This window comes from Chroicocephalus ridibundus, chromosome 29 (assembly GCF_963924245.1).
Source record: "Chroicocephalus ridibundus chromosome 29, bChrRid1.1, whole genome shotgun sequence".
Taxonomy (NCBI): Eukaryota; Metazoa; Chordata; class Aves; order Charadriiformes; family Laridae; genus Chroicocephalus; species Chroicocephalus ridibundus.
In genome coordinates this window covers 596,827-614,911 of record NC_086312.1, presented here as the reverse complement: position 1 = coordinate 614,911, position 18,085 = coordinate 596,827, and the positions used below count along the sequence as shown (strand labels likewise).

The 18,085-nt window shown below is 51.9% G+C and overlaps 2 protein-coding genes across 2 annotated transcripts; both read right to left on the bottom strand.

The window, feature by feature from the left end:
- Positions 1-739: 739 nt before the first annotated feature.
- Positions 740-16,593, bottom strand: PIN1 (peptidylprolyl cis/trans isomerase, NIMA-interacting 1). The gene is made up of 4 exons (XM_063318938.1): positions 16,446-16,593; positions 13,535-13,735; positions 6,990-7,100; positions 740-2,146 (listed from the first exon to the last, which is right to left on the bottom strand). Exons 1-4 carry the CDS (start codon positions 16,501-16,503, stop codon positions 2,037-2,039), a joined length of 480 nt encoding a protein of 159 aa, XP_063175008.1. The 5' UTR covers positions 16,504-16,593; the 3' UTR covers positions 740-2,036.
- Positions 16,594-16,856: 263 nt separating this feature from the next.
- UBL5 (ubiquitin like 5) lies at positions 16,857-17,788 on the bottom strand. Its single transcript, XM_063318944.1, has 5 exons — positions 17,725-17,788; positions 17,533-17,594; positions 17,336-17,419; positions 17,176-17,213; positions 16,857-17,078 (listed from the first exon to the last, which is right to left on the bottom strand). The coding sequence occupies exons 2-5, from the start codon at positions 17,586-17,588 to the stop codon at positions 17,035-17,037; spliced, it is 222 nt and encodes a 73-aa protein (XP_063175014.1). The 5' UTR covers positions 17,589-17,594; positions 17,725-17,788; the 3' UTR covers positions 16,857-17,034.
- Between the last annotated feature and the right edge of the window lie 297 nt (positions 17,789-18,085).

The following is an 18,085-nucleotide window of genomic DNA, read 5'->3' as shown; positions in this document are numbered from 1 at the left end:
TTTTTTCTTTAATAGAAAAAAAATCGATGCGTAGCTATGGAAACCAACTTTTATCCGACGCGCGAGAGCCTTCTTCCATCTCCCCAGCGCAACCGGCAAAAAGCAGACCTGCAAACGATATTCGGAGGTTTGGCGATCACGGTAATTGGAGAGAGGAACGTAGGAGACGGTGCCTCTCCCCAGCCTCTAAAATGGGAGTTTTTAGGGGGAAAAACAAAAAACAAAAAAACAACCCAAAAAAACCACCACACAGCGAGGAGCCACTCTCCGTCACGGCGGATTTCATACCCCGAATGGAACACCTCAATTTGCAGAGCCGAGGAGAGGTGGGAAATAGTCATTAAACTGCGCTAGAAATACCGGCTTTACCTTATCTTGAAGTTAACACTTTGTACCAGGATTTAAACAATTCTCAGGAAACAAGACATCGGCCGGCCGCAAAGCGGGAGAGCCCGCCCCAACGACAGACCGAAGAATATCAGCTTATCGCTTCGGACAACTTTGGAGAAGTTTTTCTTCACGCCACGCGAGCCACATTTCTATTTTAGAGTTTTAAAAAAAAAAAACAAAAAACCCACAACAAAAACAACGAAACAAAAAAAAAAACAAACCCCCAAACCACCAGCAAGAGCCAATTCGGCGCATATTGCAGAGGATTTTTGTTTGTTCTAACAGCAGCGACAAGATCTCTACAGGCAAAGGAGGAGAAATAATCAATACCAGAGCCCTTGAGTTGTGTAATTGGAGAGGGCTTTATTTTCTGCTGAAGAGAATTGGAACTATACAGCTGGACCAAAGCCGGGATTTATTATTTTATTTCATTTTTCCCCGTTTTTATTTCGCTAAACATAAGCAATGCGGTGTAACCGGAAAACAACGGCTTACAGTGTTTAAACCACAAGTGGCTCGAGAGGAGCTTGAGAAAAAAAAAAGAAGGAGAAGGAAAAAAACCAAAAAAACCAAACAACCAAAAAAAAAAAAAAACGACGACCCAAAAAAACCAGCCTTCTAGCTAAAACTAAAAATCCACAATACAGTCGGCCCTACGGAACGGCACCGTGGTGTCTAAATAATGGAGTGACTTCAGGCCGGAATGGGAAGCACGCAGCATCCTACGTACCGCTACGCAGCTCGGGCTGGCTACCCACCATCCTGCAGTGGCAACTACTTACTGGCCCTTCGCCTCTCTCCTTTGCGTTCGGAACCCAAAAAGGCATCTTCAAGTTTTAACGAATCGAAGGGATGGCAGGAGGGGAGAGAGAGCTCCCGGCGCCACCGGGGCGAGGGGACAGAGGGATGGTCCTCGCCGAGCTGCGTTAAAGGGAAGCTACGGACGGAGACAGAGGGATGGGTGCCCCATGCTTAAGCTGGCTCAGCCTTTGATACCTTGACGGTCAATTAACGAATGGCTTTAGTAAATCAATCAGTTCTACGAACCAACAGAGCGGGCTGCAGAGCGAATACCCTCCACTGGGGTTTAAAAATGCGTCGAAACGATCATGCGGGGGCTGGGGGGGGAGTTGGTTCCGTCGTAGCACCAGAGTTCACACGTCGGCTCCGCGCTGCAATAAATACTCTGCGTCTAGAGACGGGGGCGGCGGCGGCGGGGGGTAGGGATGCGGGAAGCACTGGAGCGGGACCTTTAGCGTTGACAATTCCTCGGCCCAGGAGACACGCGGATGTAACTCGAGCAGCTGTGGCATGCCAGAAACGTCGGGTTTTAACGTTCTCTCTGCTTGCGAAAGATGCTACCGCCTTGTTCCGATTGCGTTCTCACCCGCGGCTAACCATGCACCTCTGCAGGTGAAAAACACTGTGTCGGGTGCCACAGAAGATATCGAGATATGAAAAATGAGCTTTTTTTTTTTTTTTTTTTTTTTTAAACTGGATATGAAGTTCGTTTGGGGAGAGTGCAGGGTTGGAGCAGGTTTGGTTTTGTATTTTTCTTTTTTTTTTTTCTTTTTTTTTCTTCTTTGTTTTCTTCCTTTTCCTTTCTTCCCCTCGCCCTTTCCTCTTCTACGCGTCACCAAGGCACTTCACTCTGTGCGGAGGATGATGTGGATCCCTGATTCTGTGAAAACTGGTCCGCTCATCTCGCCAGCCCTCAGCGCAAATGAGGCGTCTTCAAAAGGTTTCTGCATCTGACCTGCGGAGAGCAGACACCAGAAAGTTCAATTAAGCTCGGCAACGAACGGAAGATCGTTCTGAGCAAGCCAGCCTCAAACGAAGACAGCTTCCAGGCAAACAACAAAGTCACCAATTAATAACGCGCAGGGGGTGTTTGTTTTTATCCTTCTCCCAGAAGAGGATTCAAAACAACTCATTCACACATGCATGCACGCGGATTTTTTTTTTTAATTATTTTTTTTTTAATTTTTTTTCCTTTTTTAAACAGGGCGGGGGTTTGCGCAGATCCTACAGAAGCAGCTGCAGCGAAGAAAGATGCTCGGGAGAGCTACCGAGCCGAAAGGCGGAGGAAATCTGTTCCGCAGACTCACTGGCACAGGCGAACGCTCCTCTTCCCCTCTCGTGTGCCCTCCAGGTACGCAGGGAGAGGGGGACGGATGCGGTGTGAATTACAAGCTGCGCTAAATAATTTATGAGGCACACGTGGGTAAATGTCATGACCTAGATAAGGATCCCTCTGGAGGCTCCGCTCTCCCGAATCACCCAGTTTCAGGAGGTTTAGAAATCCAGGCTCGGGAAAGGCAGAGGTGCCCAAAGGACCCCGCGCGGGGATCCCCAAGCGGAACTACCGCAGGGCAAAGAAGGAATAAGCAGCACAATAACGGCCAGAATAACTCAAATCAAGAGCAGAGACACCAGCCTGCTACAGGGGGCGGTTCAAGGGGGACAGGATTTTTGCCCAGTCTCACGGAATCATAGAACCGTAGGGTTGGAAGTGCCCTCTGGAGATCATCTCCTCCAACCCCCTCCAGAGCAGGCTCACCCAGAGCAGGCGGCACAGGAATGCGTCCGGGCGGGTTTGGGATGTCTCCACAGTCGGAGACTCCCCCACCTCTCTGGGCAGCCTGTGCCAGGGCTCTGCCACCCGCAGAGTCAAGAAGTTCCTCCTCCTGTTTAGGTGGAACTTCCCATGCTCACGTTTGTGCCCGTTACCCCTTGTCCTGTCCCCGGGCACCACTGAGAAGAGCCTGGCCCCATCCTCCTCACACCCACCCTTTAAGATCCCCCCTCAGCCGTCTTTTTTCCAGACAAAAAGCCCCAAATCCCTCGGCCTTTCTTCAGCAGAGAGACGTTCCCGTCCCCTCAGCATCTCGGTAGCCCTTTGCTGTCCCCTCTCCAGCAGTTCCCTGTCCCTCTTGACCCGGGGAGCCCAGAACTGGACCCACAACTCCAGCTGCGGCCTCCCCAGGGCAGAGCAGAGGGGGAGGATGACCTCCCTCCACCTGCCGGCCACGCTCTTCTTCATGCCCCCCACGATGCCACTGGCCTTCTTGGCCACCAGGGCCCATGGCTGCCTCATGGCCGTCCCGTCGGCCCCCAGCACTCCCAGGTCTCTCCCCACCGAGCTGCTCTCCAGCAGGTCACCCCCAACCTGTCCTGCTGCGGGGGGTTATTCCTCCCCGGGGGCAGCACCCTGCGCTTGCCCCTCTTGAATTCCAGAAGGTTCCTCTTTGCCCAACTCTCCAGCCTGGCCAGGTCTCTCTGGATGGCGGCACGGCCTTCCGGGGTGTCAGCCACCCCCCCAGCTTTGTGTCACCTCTAAACCTGCCCAGGGGACGCTCTGTCCCTTCATCCAGGCCCTTGATGACGACATTGAAGAGGACTGGGCCCAGCACTGACCCTTGGGGAACACCACTCGTCACCGACCCCCAACTCGACTCTGTGCCCCTAAATCACAACCCTCTCAGTTTCCTGTGATAAAAGTTAGAGCGGAGAAATCGCCCGCCCCAGCCGAAATAATGAGGTTTTACCGCTGCCAACAGGTCAAAGTCCCACCGCGGGAGCCTCGGCAAAAGCTTCAGCAGAAGGACAAGATGCCCGGGAGGGAAGGCCGGGAGGTGACAGTCCCCCAGGCCCAGAGACAACCCTTATTCCCTGCCCTTAGCATCGACCGTGCCCAAAGCTTGCCTCGAGCTGCCCGAGGTGATGGACAGACCAGCCACTCGCCAAAAACCCAACATAAAATCTCCTGGAAGTTTATGACGTTTGTCTCCAAGCTGGGCTGTGGCTTTGGAACCCGCAGCACATTCGGAGGGGGCGGCAGAGGCAGCTCGAGAGCCGGAAAAGCCACCTCGCAGCGATACATTCATCTCTCTGCAAATTAAACCTTCCCGACCCCTTCCAAGACCACACACCCCAAATGCCTCACGTCTCATCTCCGGAATTTATGTTTTCCTTTACGACCTCCATCCATCCCTACCCCTTTCTCCAGCTAGGGCACTTAAGACGCCACTAAAGATGCTCGATTCCCCCCTTTCGGGATTATTAATAGCTTCAGCTTGCTATTTTTCTCTCTCCGAGGAAGAAGTGGTTTATTACTGAAGCGACCTGATGCATCCGGCTTCCCAGCGTTTCGCTTCTCCCCTTTCAGCATTTAGATTAATGGCTAAAAATCCAGATTAGAAGCTAGAAGCGGCCTGCCTGGCTCACGAGCTTCGGTTACAACGCCGGTGTCATTCACCCTCGGGCAGACTCGCCTCGGCACCTGAATTTTTGTGGTTATTTTCCACTAAGGACGCGAAATCTTTTCCTTCGGATGAAGTATCAGCCCGGCTGCTACACCGCAGTGGTCTTCCTGGCGCAGGAACAGGACTTATTTGAAGGGCAGACAAATTGAAATGTTTTAAAAACTTCCCCTCCCAAGTCACCACCGCTCCAAGTTCCAACAAATTACGTTTTCAGCCCAGGGAAAAATAAAAACAAGGAGAGGCAGAGAGGGGGGATGGAGAGAGCAGGGCTTTGGTTCCAATGCCATCTAGTGGAAAGCGGCTCTTGCGACATTTCTTTACTTTTTGGCGCAGCCAGAAAAATAAAATAAAGCAATCTCTTTCCATCCCAAAGAGCACAATGAACCCAAATTTCTGTTTGCCCTGAAGCCAAAGAGACGGCACCCTCAGGTCAGCCCCGCCTGAAAGGATCTATTCGAGGAAGCAACTGTTGCTGAACTGCACCCCAAAAAGGAACGGTGATTAAAACCAGTATTTTTATGGGGGGAAAAAAACCCCAAATTACATTTGAAATAGAGTTTCACCTGCCAAAGCCAAGTGGGCTTCGGCTGGCAGGGGCTGAACGCGCAACTCCGAGCCCCTTCCACAAGCCCGCTCGTGTTTTAAGTATTCCCAGGTGTCCTGGTTTGGATGACACAAGACTAATTTCTTTCCTAAGGCTCGGGAAAACTGCATTTTTAGAAGACTCTAGTGTCTGAATTCATTAAAATATTTACTTTATAGCCAGCTCTGGGATGTGGGTTTCAAGGTCTCGGTGTTTTCAAGCTCCCCAGGTGCGGGGATGAGAATAGAAACCCGGGCACTCGACCCAAGCTGCCAACAGGATTATTTCCTACCACAAACGTCACATTATATGGAAATGAAAAAGTTTGCAGAGGAGTTTTTCTTCCCTGCCATCCTGAGAACTCCTCGCCCCGGTGCCGGAGCCCTGAGCCCTTCCCTTCCTCCCGAAGCCGCAGCGCTGGCAGTGTCCCACATTGGCTGGGAGCGCCCGGCTTCCTCCTGATAAATTGGGCTGAGTATCATCCTTGTATATTCTATACCGGTATCGGGATCAATACTGGCTCTTTAGTGTTATTAATGTTAATTATTTAGTCTTATCCTATTCAATCTCTTTATATTTCAACCCTCGGGTTTCCTTGTTTTTCCCCAGTTGCCCTTCCCGGGTGGGGAAGGGTCATGGGGTGATGGAATAATTGTCTTAACGACAATAAACTGTCGTGGGTGTCTCCCAAACCCTAACATCGGGCCATCCTAAGCGGGGTGACAGCCCGGCCCGGCAAAGGCAGCTGTGCGAAAACCTCCTGCCAAACCTGTACAAGCCCGAAACGAGCTTCTGAACGCTTTAATCCATGGACCTAAGCGGGAGCGTAGGAAAAACGCTTTCATTAAAACGAGAGGCGAGATTTCTGCTCGCCATTTCGGACAGGCGCAGCTCTCGCGACAGATCTTCCTCTGCTCCCCCTGCAAGTCCCTGGGACGCCGGGGCACGGATGATGACAATAAATACAGCACTCTCTCTCCCCGGCAAGAACCTTTCTTGACCCTCTTCAACTAAAATATGCGCGGACACCCTCGCTATAAAAAGGTTTTGGGTTGTTCTCTGAATTTTGTAGCCGTACTCACGACACCGTCGCTTTGTATTTTCCTCCTAGCGGAAACGACTGCAAAAAACACCGCTATGATAAAGCCGAAGAGGTTTCGAATGTTACCCGAAGATTCTTCCTCCCGCACCAGCAAATCTCATTAACGAGGAAGCACCCACGAGCTTTTCGTTGTCGCTCCCTCTCTGCGGCGATCAACAATCCCGTAACAAAAATCTCTGGCCGGCAACATGACTTTGGCGGGCCGAGAATTATTCTCGTTTCCACAATTTGCTAATAGCTTTCTCATCGAAGATTAGAAGGCCAAACCATTTATCTGCCGTGCCGTTAGCAAGACTTATCCGCTTCTTCCTCATTCACGGCTCATTACCCTGTGCCACTGGATTTCCATTCAGTGTAGCTGGAAAATCCTTTTCCAGAGGGAAAAGCCAATTTCACGAAAAGGCGTTTGCACAACGACGCCCCTCTGCCTAGAATAATATTAAGAGTTGCATTCCTAATTGGTTTAACTTCCAGGCATCAAACTACATTTCCTGCACAGCAGGCTGCCGAGCGGATAAATCCATTCTCGTGTTCATTCCCCCACCAGCGGGGTGCATTATTAAACACCCACCACCCACCGCCAAGAAGATCGGCGTCAAGCCCGTACCCGTGATCCGGCGTTCGCGCTGCCGGGCTGAGCTCCACTTACCTCTCCCGAACGCACCCAAATCGCCGCCCGCTTTTGCCGAGCTGCAGTCGCTAAACTGGGAAGCCAGAGATTCAAAATCCTCTTCTCCCGATTTTATCTTCTGGATGTAGCCTGGAAAGACAGGGAATAATTAGTCAGGGAAGAGGGAGGGGGGGAAAAAAAAAAAAAAAAAAAAAAAGCCCAAGCCCCCACCCTTAAGCGTTACATCCCGCGGCAAGAAGGCCACAAACCGAAAATAAAAGGCTTTCAAACCTCCTGAATGAATTCAGAGCCAGAACTAAACTTTTATAACACCTTAAAAGCACTTGTCTCACTCGTGGGTTTTTTTTTTTTTTTCCAAGCACGTTTCCATCCTCGCACCGCGGCCTATTTCTATTTAAGCTCCTATTAAATAAAAAAAAAATAAATGGTGATTCCGCCTCCTGCGACCCCTGAAACGTAGGGATTTATTATTGGGCTTCAAAATAGATGAGCTTTTGATTTCCGAAGGGCTCACCTCGCTAAAAGAACAAGCGGGAAGAATCCCCGAGGAGCGAATTATTTGTCAAGACGGCGTTTTAAAAGGTCAGCTAAGAAATATTCGTAGTCTCAACCGAGAGACTGTTCTGAACCTTCCTGGACCAGCGGAACCCCAACCTTGCTGGCTCCTAACAGGAAAACCCAGGAGACAAACGGTGTTTTCCAATCAACAGCTTGATAACGCGATGGCGGAGCCGCCAATTACAGAGACTGACTGGGAGGAGCAAAGCACGAGCGCCGCTGCCGCCTCCCTTAACACCCCGCGGGGCAGATTTTCCCGAGTTCTCGAGGCACCGAGAAAACCCCGCGTCGTTTCAGGCAACTCAACCCGGTCCAGCTCCTTCGTTAAAAGGAGCGTGACCGGCTACTCCAAATCCCAAGCCGTCGCCGCGCCGACCTGCAGCCGCCCAAAACCCAATTTAACACCAGTCGCAAGGAACGTTTCTGCACGGGGACGGCGGCTTGGGCTGGATTTGAAGCCTGCAAACTGCCGAGTATCTGCTGTGGGTCCGGCTGCCAGGTAAACCTCCACCTTCCCAACGCAGCCTGCTCTGGCCAGAGGGGCTTCCCTTCCACACGTTGGACCAAAAGTGATGAATTCAGACTAAATTACATCACAAAAAAAAAAATCCTTCATCCATGTACTTTAAGCAAGGGAGCATCCATCCACGCCTGCCTTGAAGGACAGCCCCAAATGGATGCTCCGGCTTCCAACCCAAAGCAACTCTCCGTACCAGCTAAAATCCACTTATTTCTCACCAGAGTTTTGTTTAATTTTTTAAATCCCCTCTTTCCAGAAACCTCCCGCCAGCTTCTGAAAGAATCGTCGAGGCCTCTCTTCCATCTTAGACCTCAGCGGTCTTCCCCCTTCAAAAAAAAATACTGATTTTTTTTTTTAATAGAGGAAAGAAATGTGGTTGCCCTCCCCTCGAAGCTATTAAATCCCCTGGTTTCAACAACCGAACTCCCAGGTAAGCCCTGTAGCTTGCATGCGTGAAGAGTCTGCACTTTGCCAGATAAACCTCTAAAAATAATATAGAAAATTGGGCTGAGCATAGTTTATTCCAGCCACAAAGAGTGGAAGAAATCTCCCTGAAAAAGGGCCAGGCACGTAATTCGAGAGTTAGGCTTTATTATTTGGAGGGATGTTCTCACAAAAGGAAGAGGGCGGTTGCTGATGGAAACGGATGAAGAAATAAGTATTTTCTAGCTCGTTTTAACGCTATATACTTGTACACACCTGAGGAAATATCTGTGAGGGCTGGGGGCAGGAGAGAAAATATTCCTTGAGGAGAGAATGGAGGCGCTGAGGTATCCAGCAGCAACAAAAAGCCGGCTTTTCATTTTTAAACGAACCCCTTTATTCCCGTTTAAGGCTAGCAAAACCAAAACGAAGGGGTTTTAAGTCTTCAGAGTAGTCCTCTCTGGTCCAGCCCACTTTTCCTCCCCAATTCAATCGTCTCTAGCGTAAATCTTTTAAATTCAGCAAAGCGTTCAGGACTTTTCCAGCTGGACAGGCCAGGAGGAAAAGCTACCAAAAAAAAAAAAAAATAAAATATGGGAATAGGAGACTGATCACCTCTTGGTTTAGAATGGGATTTTTGGGGGTTGTTTTTTTTTAAAACACGTGCCCTGAATATAATTCAAAAGCCAGAGAGAGTTATCTTTAATTCCTGACGCGCGTAACCTGCTTTAACTTGTCACCTAAGTGAGATTATACCCATTTTTCCTACCTGCCGCTTAGAGCGCACACGAGCGGGTGGAGAACGTCTCCCCCAGCGTCTGAAACCCTACAAAGCTTAAGGCAACAGCTATTTATCCTGCATTAAAAAGGCGGGGGGGGAAAAAGGATTATTTAGCCGGGTGGAAGACAGTTTGCCGCATTCGTGTTCTAGGAAAGAAACCGATACTGGTTCATCCTGTTAAACTAAGCCGCTTGAGCGTGAGCAGCTACTCGCTGACAAGACAGAGTTTATCCTAAAAAATACATATTTGCAGCACCGTAAATACGTATCCGATCGTATACAAGTGCCAATCCCCAGCAAGGCGCCGTCACAATCGCACCCAGAAGCGTCAGGAATTACGGCTTTAAGATATATACCGACGTTAAAGTAATAAAGCCTCCAAAGGAAGGATTAGAGAGTTTACGTTTACGTCCTAAACTGCCTGCCCTGGTCACATCAGCAGGTAAAGAGTTTCATAAGCGCGCGGGGCAGGCCGCTCAACCGCACATTAAAAGAGAATTTAATTATTAAAACCTCGGGATTTTATGCTGGTGACCAGCCTGAGAGCAAAATCTGCCCGTCAACCAGATGAGGGTTTTTCTGGATAAAGCCTAAGGCTTTTTTAAAGCTGAAGTAGTTGTTTCAAAGCACCTCGACCGGCGCGAGAGGCTCGCACCCCGGGTCTAAACTTTGGCTCCGCGAAGTGGGATTAATGAGCCTTTTCCCCAGACGATCTCAGCCGTTCAGAACAAATTATGCAGATCAGGTACTGCCCGGCTTTTAATAAATTACCCCGAAAAATCTCCAGGCGTAAGGGAAACGGAGTTAATGGGAGATTAGTGCAAGAAGAGCAAGATGAAGAACGGCAGTGGATTGTGCTGAAATGGGGAGTATCGGGGAAGAGAAGCTTTCGGGCACCAAACTTTGGGATGAATCCCAACCGATTCTGCAACAAGAAGCGGGGGTCCGCTAACGAAGCGTGCGAATAACGAGCTGGAGGGCGGGGAAGGAGGATCAGCAGAAAGGAGGATCTGAATATTTAACGCGACCTGAATGACCAAGGAATGATCCGACGGCACCCAGCGAAGCCGGGGGCCTATTTGCAAACGCAACCCAAACAAATCCGCGAGCTCCGCCAGAAAAAGGAGGACGTAAACGCGGAATTACAACTCCGAAATAGGCAGGAGGATTTTAAAAGCGAGAGGCGCAGCCCCGAAGTCGCGGTGCCCTCAGCAGAGAGAAGGGCAGTAGTAAATGCCACAGGAGGAGGCGCAGCCAAGAGCTGCTCTGAGATCTCGCGGACCACGGTGAACCCGCGCTCAAGAAAAATTAATCGAAACTGAAGCGCAAAGGAGGGCTAAGAGCAGAAACAGCAGAAGGGATGACCTACATTACCAGAAACTAAAAGCCCGGTTGGCTCAGGGGGCAAAAAAAACAGGCTGGGAAAGAGCAGGGCTCTCGAAAACCACCGAGAGGTCAACGTCAGGAAGAAATTAAATTTAATTAAGTAATTAAACAACACTAACGCAAGAAACAATGGATGGAAAGTGATCGTAAGTGGTATTTAGCTGGAAAGCGGGTTTCTACACGTAGAGAGATGGTCGGAAATAACCTTCACAGCAAATGAACTGCCTCTTGAACGGCGCCTGATGAAGCTCGCGGAGGGGGCTGAAAGGTTTCGCTGCCTTAAAGAGCGGGGTCAGGCTCAAATCTGAAATTTCTATCTAGTCCCGCGCTCCCTGCGACGTTATCACCTCTCAGCAAAGCACCTGGTGATCCAAAATCCTCCAACTCCTGCTGGAAGACCACGGGAGAACTAACCTACATTTAATCCTCCCCTGCAACTTTCTCAATGGATTAAAAAAAACCATTCACGGGCGACGCAACCCTCCAGCTCTCTTAACTCTCCTCCCTTATTAGCGGAGAAAAGCCATCAAACGGAATATTTGACATCAGTCAAGTTCACCCACCGAAAACATTTATCTTTAGTATCATCCCCTCTCCTCTGGGAACAAAAAAACTCCCTAATCAAATTTCCTCCTCGCTTTTTTATTGCGTAAAGCGTTAAGACCCGAGCGGGATTCGGAGGGAGATCTCTCGGGCGTAACCGATCTCCAAACAAAACAGGAAAATGCGTGGTACTGCGCCTGGCAAACAAATTCCTCCCCGGAGACCTACTTCGACAATTCTACGCTATAATTACATTTCCCAGGTACAGTCCATCTGTGCAGGGAAGCTCATCGATGCCTGACTGTCAGGAGCCGGAGAGGAGCATCCTCCCAAGAAGTTTCAGCTGTTCTAGAAACTTAATTAACAGTAATTTTCAAAAAGCCGCCGTAAAACAATAAATCGTAAGCTGATGCTCCCTACGACCTTCCCAGGAAGACAGAAAGGTGGTTGGGTTTGGGCTTTTTTTGACATTATTCCCATCACAGGAATTAATTCCCTAACGGCCCTTACCAAGAAGACAAGCCGGGTATTTACACGAAGTGAGTTTTAATCACGGCTCTCTTCCTCTTCAGACACCACAGAGAGATTACGAAACGTAAGAGTTATTCAACAGCGAGAAGGCCCTGACGCTGTCAAGGTTAATCTCATTCTTTCCAGCCACGGGAAGTTTAAGCTGTTTCTTTCCCTCACCTTACCAAAGAACTGCGGCATCTCAAAGAAAAACACCCAAAAGTAAGAATGACAACAATTGTTGAGTCCAAATAACATTATTCAGGCTTCTAAAGATAACTAGCTTTATAGAACATCTATGTATCAAAAAGTCTACCTCCTCACAAGCTCCTGAAATACGTCTTTAGAGATAACGAGACAACTTCCCCTTCTAAAAATGTAAGTGATTCCGTCTTACAAAGATCCAAGTTCATCAATGACTGCTTAAAACGCCTGCATCATTTCACCTCCCCGCTGTAGAAAGCTCTGCTCTGGCCTTTTGACGACCATCACGCCAAAGAGATGGGTCTACACCAGTTTTATTCTTCAAAAGAAACGAAAGAGAAGAGCAAGACAGAGAGAGAATTTGCAGCTCGGCTGAAATATTTCAATCTATTTACCTTTACAGCAGTCTCGGCGCCCTTGGCACGGAGCTGCACCCCGAGGTGGGCGTCCCGCTTCGTCGCCCCCCCCCCCCACCGCACGCTTTCTCGGCCACCCCAACCCCAAAGGAGACAATTCCCTAAGAAAATTCCCATGCGCGCCAATTCTTTTAACCTCCCCTTCCAAAAGGCGGGGAGCAGATACCACCTGCTGGTCACCGCCTCGGTGCTTCAAGTCATTCAGCAAAGATAATTTCCCCTCCCAGGGCTTTCGAATAAAAAAAGTCCTTAAATTTAGCGTTGGGTAGGATGGAGGCAGTAGCCAAAACACCCTCCGTATCTTCCCTCCCTCGTTGCTGAAGCCATAAAAGATAAGACAAGCCCAGGACGTATCCGTGAGCTCGCAGCTTTGCAACCTCACCCCCAGAAAAGACAAAGCTGCCCATTAAAGAGCCTGGTCTCAGTTTTCACCAATTAATCCACAGGACTGATTTAAACCTCACCCCAACCCCTTCAATTCCTTATCCTACGAGGTAAAAGCCAGCAGGAAAAGCCGAACGTGCTTTCCATCAAGATCAAAACAACCTCGATGCCGAAGAACGGCGACATCAATTCAATTCTACTGCCAGAGCTGCAAGAAAAAAAGAAGAAGAATCTAGGCTGCAAAGATTACCACCACTTATTGCGGAAAGCACACAGCGCCCTCGCTCCTAGACCAGATCACAAACCAGAATATTTGGGGAAAAAAACAAGCCGATCAGGTCGCCCGTCCAGCCTCGCGCGAGGTCGATTCCCTCCTACAAACAACTTGATTTCAAGCAGAGGTTAATTAGAACTGACTCTAAGCTGCTATTGGGGCGAGGAGTCAAGCGACATTAAATAAAAAGAAATGTTTAAAGAACATTTGGTTTAGCTTCAAATCATTTTATTTTTAATGTAAAAATACACATTTACAAAGAAAATACAAACAAACCTCTGAAATAACATTACCGAAAAAAAAAAAACCAAAACCAAACACAAAGGGGAGGACGTAGGGGCTGGGACCTGTCTTTACGTCATTTAATCATACAGCAAAATTGTTCCTCCGAGTGGACAGGCCACAGGAAAGTCCATTTTCAAACCACTTGGCTTAAAAAAAACTTGGCTTTAGCAAGTTCACGACACACCGAACCACTCGGCTCGGGGTCCAAATTCTAGCCTTAAAATGACTTTTCCCCTTCAACAGAATCATATTCCCTCTCTCTCTCCTGCGTTTACTTGCCATTTATAAGCTCCAGTGCCTCATCTTTGGTCCGCGTGATCTTTTCCTGCCTCCACGACGAGGGCCTTCTGGACTGGTTGTGTTTCACCAAGAGATGTGAACATCGCACTTTGCTTGGCTCCCCTTGGCCGTTCTTCCCGCTGCCGCTGGGCCGTTCCCACTGACTGGCATTCGTGATGTGGTTGAAGTAATACACACGGCCTGCGGACAGAGAGAGCGGGCTGGGGTTAAAAAAAGCTCCCGGCGGACACCGAGAATCAGCTTCTTGACCCCAGGAATTGGCTTCCGACACCAAGAACGAGCTTCTTGACCCCAAGAACCCATTTCTGACCCCAAGAACGAGCTTCCTGACCCCAAGAATCGGCTTCCGACCCCAAGAACGAGCTTCCTGACCCCAAGAATCGGCTTCCGACCCCAAGAACGAGCTTCCTGACCCCAAGAATCGGCTTCCGACCCCAAGAACGAGCTTCCTGACCCCAGGAATGAGATTCTTGACCCCAAGAACGAGCTTCCTGACCCCAGGAACGAGATTCTTGACCCCAAGAATCGGCTTCCGACCCCAGGAACGAGATTCTTGACCCCAAGAATCGGCTTCCGACCCCAGGAACGAGATTCTTGACCCCAAGAATCGGCTTCCGACCCCAGGAACGAGATTCTTGACCCCAAGAATCGGCTTCCGACCCCAGGAACGAGATTCTTGACCCCAAGAATCGGCTTCCGACCCCAGGAACGAGATTCTTGACCCCAAGAATCGGCTTCCGACCCCAGGAACGAGATTCTTGACCCCAAGAATCAGTTTCCGACCCCAGAACGAGATTCTTGACCCCAAGAATCGGCTTCCGACCCCAGGAACGAGCTTCCTGACCCCAAGAATCGGCTTCCGACCCCAGGAACGAGCTTCCTGACCCCAAGAATCGGCTTCCGACCCCAGGAACGAGCTTCCTGACCCCAAGAATCAGTTTCCGACCCCAGGAACAAGATTCTTGACCCCAAGAATCAGTTTCCGACCCCAGGAACAAGATTCTTGACCCCAAGAATCAGTTTCCGACCCCAGGAACAAGATTCTTGACCCCAAGAATCAGTTTCCGACCCCAGGAACAAGATTCTTGACCCCAAGAATCAGTTTCCGACCCAAGAGTGATCTTCTTGATCCCAGGAACCAGCCTCCTAACCCCAAGAACCAGCTTCTTGACCCTACAGGGAAAGACGACTGGATTTCTACGATTGTTCGGCCACATCCTCGCAATCAGCTCAAACACACGAGGTGGGAAACGAGACTTTACAACTCCACATAATTTCCTACGCAAGCGTTTCCGTCGGCAAGCGCCTTCAGTCAAAGCAACAGCCCCGCGCAGAAGCAGGCTCCAGCTGCCTTTCCAATTCACCACGCTCCCACGGATCAGCGACAAAACACCCACCGACACCGTCAGAAACCATAAACACCCCCAGGCAACACCCGGATGCTGCCGAGAAGGCGGATGGTGCCGGGTTCCTGGCCTGGGGATACGACTGCATTTCACTCTAGCCCTAGTTACAAGGGTGAAACGGTGTAAAGCCTCTCCGTCAAGCACAACCCGCAGCAAACGTGGCGAGTTACTGTTAGCAAAGATCGCATCTTTGTATTGCACAGATCTTTCCTGCCGAAAATCACCTTTTTTCTACCAGAAAATAAGACCTTCCCGCACAAGAAATCTGTGGTTTCCCCAGGTAGCAGAAAATGAAGCTTCTGTGAAGTCACCTCTCGACACATTCGGCATTAAAGCCAGGTAATTGTGCTGCTCAGAGGCTTTCTAGCACTCAGCGCCACGCGTGCGATAACTCACAGCATCAATCGAGCCGATTTCTGCTCTCTTCTAGCAAATCACTCACCCCAAATCTCTCCACTGGAGCTTGGAGCAGACCAGACTCGAGAAAAAAGCCAAGGAAACCAAGGTGAGGGATGGCAACAGCAGAGCTGTGCGGTGGGAAGCTACGACCTGATAAAAAAGGCTCGAGTTCATCCCAACAGCCTGGACCTGCTCACTCCAGACAGCCCCGGAGCTCTCTCCCTCTAGGATGCTCCAATCGCGGTATTTCCTCCAAAGAAGGCCTCACACGGGCCCCTCTTCTCTTTTAGCCTCATCGTCCCCACCTCAAACCGAGCAGAGCAGCCAAGCTGATGAACATGCCCTCCCAGGAACTGCTTTTGAGCCCCTAAGCCTAGAAAGCTCTCGCCGTAAAGGACGAAACCCTCCTGAAAGCACCATCCTGACCCACAACTTCCCTCCCGGAGCCACCGTAGAGCCACCGTAGCCCCACCGAGGGCAAAAAAACTGGAATAACCTCCCAGGGAAGTGTTTTATCTTGTCTAGAGTGCGTGCTGTTGCTGAGAAAGGTTGGCCCAGATGACCCCTGAGGTCCCTTCCAAGCTAGGATTCTGTGATTCCACAATGAATCTGTGATTCCACGACGATTCTATGACAGCATCCTGCCGCGCTCTAACCCGACCTTTTATAAAGAAGCTTCTCTGGGCTCTGCCACCCTGCCCCCGTCGGGAGCAGCCCCACTGCGGCCCCACACGCCCCAGGCCCGGCTCCCTTGGCAAACCACGGTCCCAGGAGCCGCTTCGCCCTCCCCCGCCAAGGCCACCCCCCCCGCGCCAAGGGGCACGACGCCCCTCGGGCACGGCAACCCCGGAGCCATACACCCCGCAGACCCACCCCCGCCCGGCTCTCAGGCCCGCCCCAAGCCCAGCTCTCCACAGCCCACCGCCTCCAGGCCCCGGGCACCGCTCACGGCCCCTCAGACCCCGGCGAGGCCCAAGCCGGGCCCACCGCGCCGCGCCCCCGTCGGAGCTCAAGCCGGGCCCCCGAGAGGCCCAAAGCGCCTCCCTGGGAGCAGGCATCCCCCCCAGCGCCGCCGCTGTCCGTACCGGAGCTGCGGCTCATGCGCTTCTCCCAGCCCGCGGGCAGCTTCTCCTCCTCCGCCATCTTCCCTCGGCTGCGCCTCCCGCACCGCCCGCGCCCGGCCCGGCCCCATTGGCGCGGGGAGGGGGGCGGGCCGAACCCACCCCTTCCCCGCCTCCCATTGGCCCGAGGGAAGGCAGCGCCCACCCTCCCCGCGCTGCCATTGGTGAAAGCGCCCGCCCTTCTAGCGTTCATTGGCTGCGGGCGGGAGGCCGCATCGAGGCCGGAAGCGGTGCTGCGCACGTGACGCAGGAGAGGACGGCGGCCGCGGGCGGACAAAAGCCACAACGCAAAGAGCAACGCGTAGCGCCCGCCCACTTCGGCGGCTCCCGGTGCCCCGTCCCTCCTTCCCCGGAGCCACCACAGCAACCAGCGACTCGAGAGACACGTTTATTATAAATCACTTAAACACTCCAAGGGCAGCTACAGCAGGTTTAGAGCCTCAACATGGCGCCAGCTGGGGAAAACCGGCAGAACGGGGATGTAGAACGGGGACTGGGAGGGAGGAGAGCACGGGTGGTGGTGGGGGAACCGGGGGGGAACGGCAGCCACTCGCTACTGGTAGTAGAGCTCCAGGTTCATCCCGTCGTGGATCTCATCTGGAGGATGGAATTAAGGAGAAAGCACGGAGGGGAAAAAAAAAAGGCGGGGGGGGGAATGGTTAAAAACAGAAGACACCCGCCCGGAGAAGGATACAGTCGCCCAGCGTGACGTGATCCTTAAAGATGGTGTACCTGCGGGGACGGAAAACACAGTTATCAGGTGGCCGGTACCGGTTCCAGCGCCCCGGGATGGGGTTCCCCCCCCCGCCCCATCCCGGGGCAGAGCCTGTTTCACCCCCCCGGTCCCCACTCACCACTTCTTGAGCACAATTTTATCCCAACGGGTCCCGGTCTGTGCCGCGATCAACTTCTTCAGGTCGCGGATGGAATCCTCGGTGCTGGCGGGGGCCGTTAAGGATAAACCGGAGCGGGGGAACAACCGGGAGCAACCCCCACACACACATCCCGCCCACCCCCCCACCTCCTCCCAGCCCCGTTTCCCGGCGGATACTTGCATTTTACCCGCACTTTTTTACCCAGACGGTCGTTGCAGACGACTTCGATCATGGCGGCCTGAGAAAAGGGGGGGCGGATACCGGGGGTTAACGGGGAGGTACCGGCGGGGGGAAAGAGGCCCCGGGGAGACACCGGGAGTGATTTATCGGTAATAAAAAGGGATGTTTAACCCCCCCTGGGTACCCACCGAGCTCTGCGTCACTCCGCCACAACCGCTGCCGTACCAACAACCGGAAGTTACCGGGAGCCCGGCCGGAAGCGGAAGTGACGCGAGCAACAGCCTCCGCCTCCTGGTTGTCAAGCGGCCAAGATGGCGGCGGCGGAGCTGTCGGTGGCGCCCGGCTCGGTGTTACTGAGGGTTCTGGAGCTGCTGCCGGTGCGGGACCGGCTGCGGGCGGCCAGGTGGGACCCGCTCCCCCGCCCCCCCGGTCGGCACCGGCCTCCTCCCGGCGCTGATGGCCCCGAACCTCCTCGCAGGGGCTGATGGCGGCGGCCGGTGCGGGACCGGGCGGTCTGGAGACGCGTAGAGCTGAGGCCGCACCGGGTAG

Bases quoted from the DNA above. Each gene is read 5' to 3' on its own strand.
- PIN1 (XM_063318938.1), bottom strand. From the start codon at position 16,503: ATGGCGGAGGAGGAGAAGCTGCCCGCGGGCTGGGAGAAGCGCATGAGC. The intron at 13,736-16,445 runs GTACGGACAGCG...CTCTGTCCGCAG, and splicing joins GCGCATGAGCCGCAGCTCCG to GCCGTGTGTATTACTTCAAC. The intron at 7,101-13,534 runs GCAAGTAAACGC...CTGTCTTTCCAG, and splicing joins GGCACTGGAGCTTATAAATG to GCTACATCCAGAAGATAAAA.
- UBL5 (XM_063318944.1), bottom strand. From the start codon at position 17,588: ATGATCGAAGTCGTCTGCAACGACCGTCTGGGTAAAAAAGTGCGGGTA. The intron at 17,420-17,532 runs GTATCCGCCGGG...GGCCCCCGCCAG, and splicing joins AAAGTGCGGGTAAAATGCAA to CACCGAGGATTCCATCCGCG. The intron at 17,214-17,335 runs GTGAGTGGGGAC...CCGTCCCCGCAG, and splicing joins AAAATTGTGCTCAAGAAGTG to GTACACCATCTTTAAGGATC.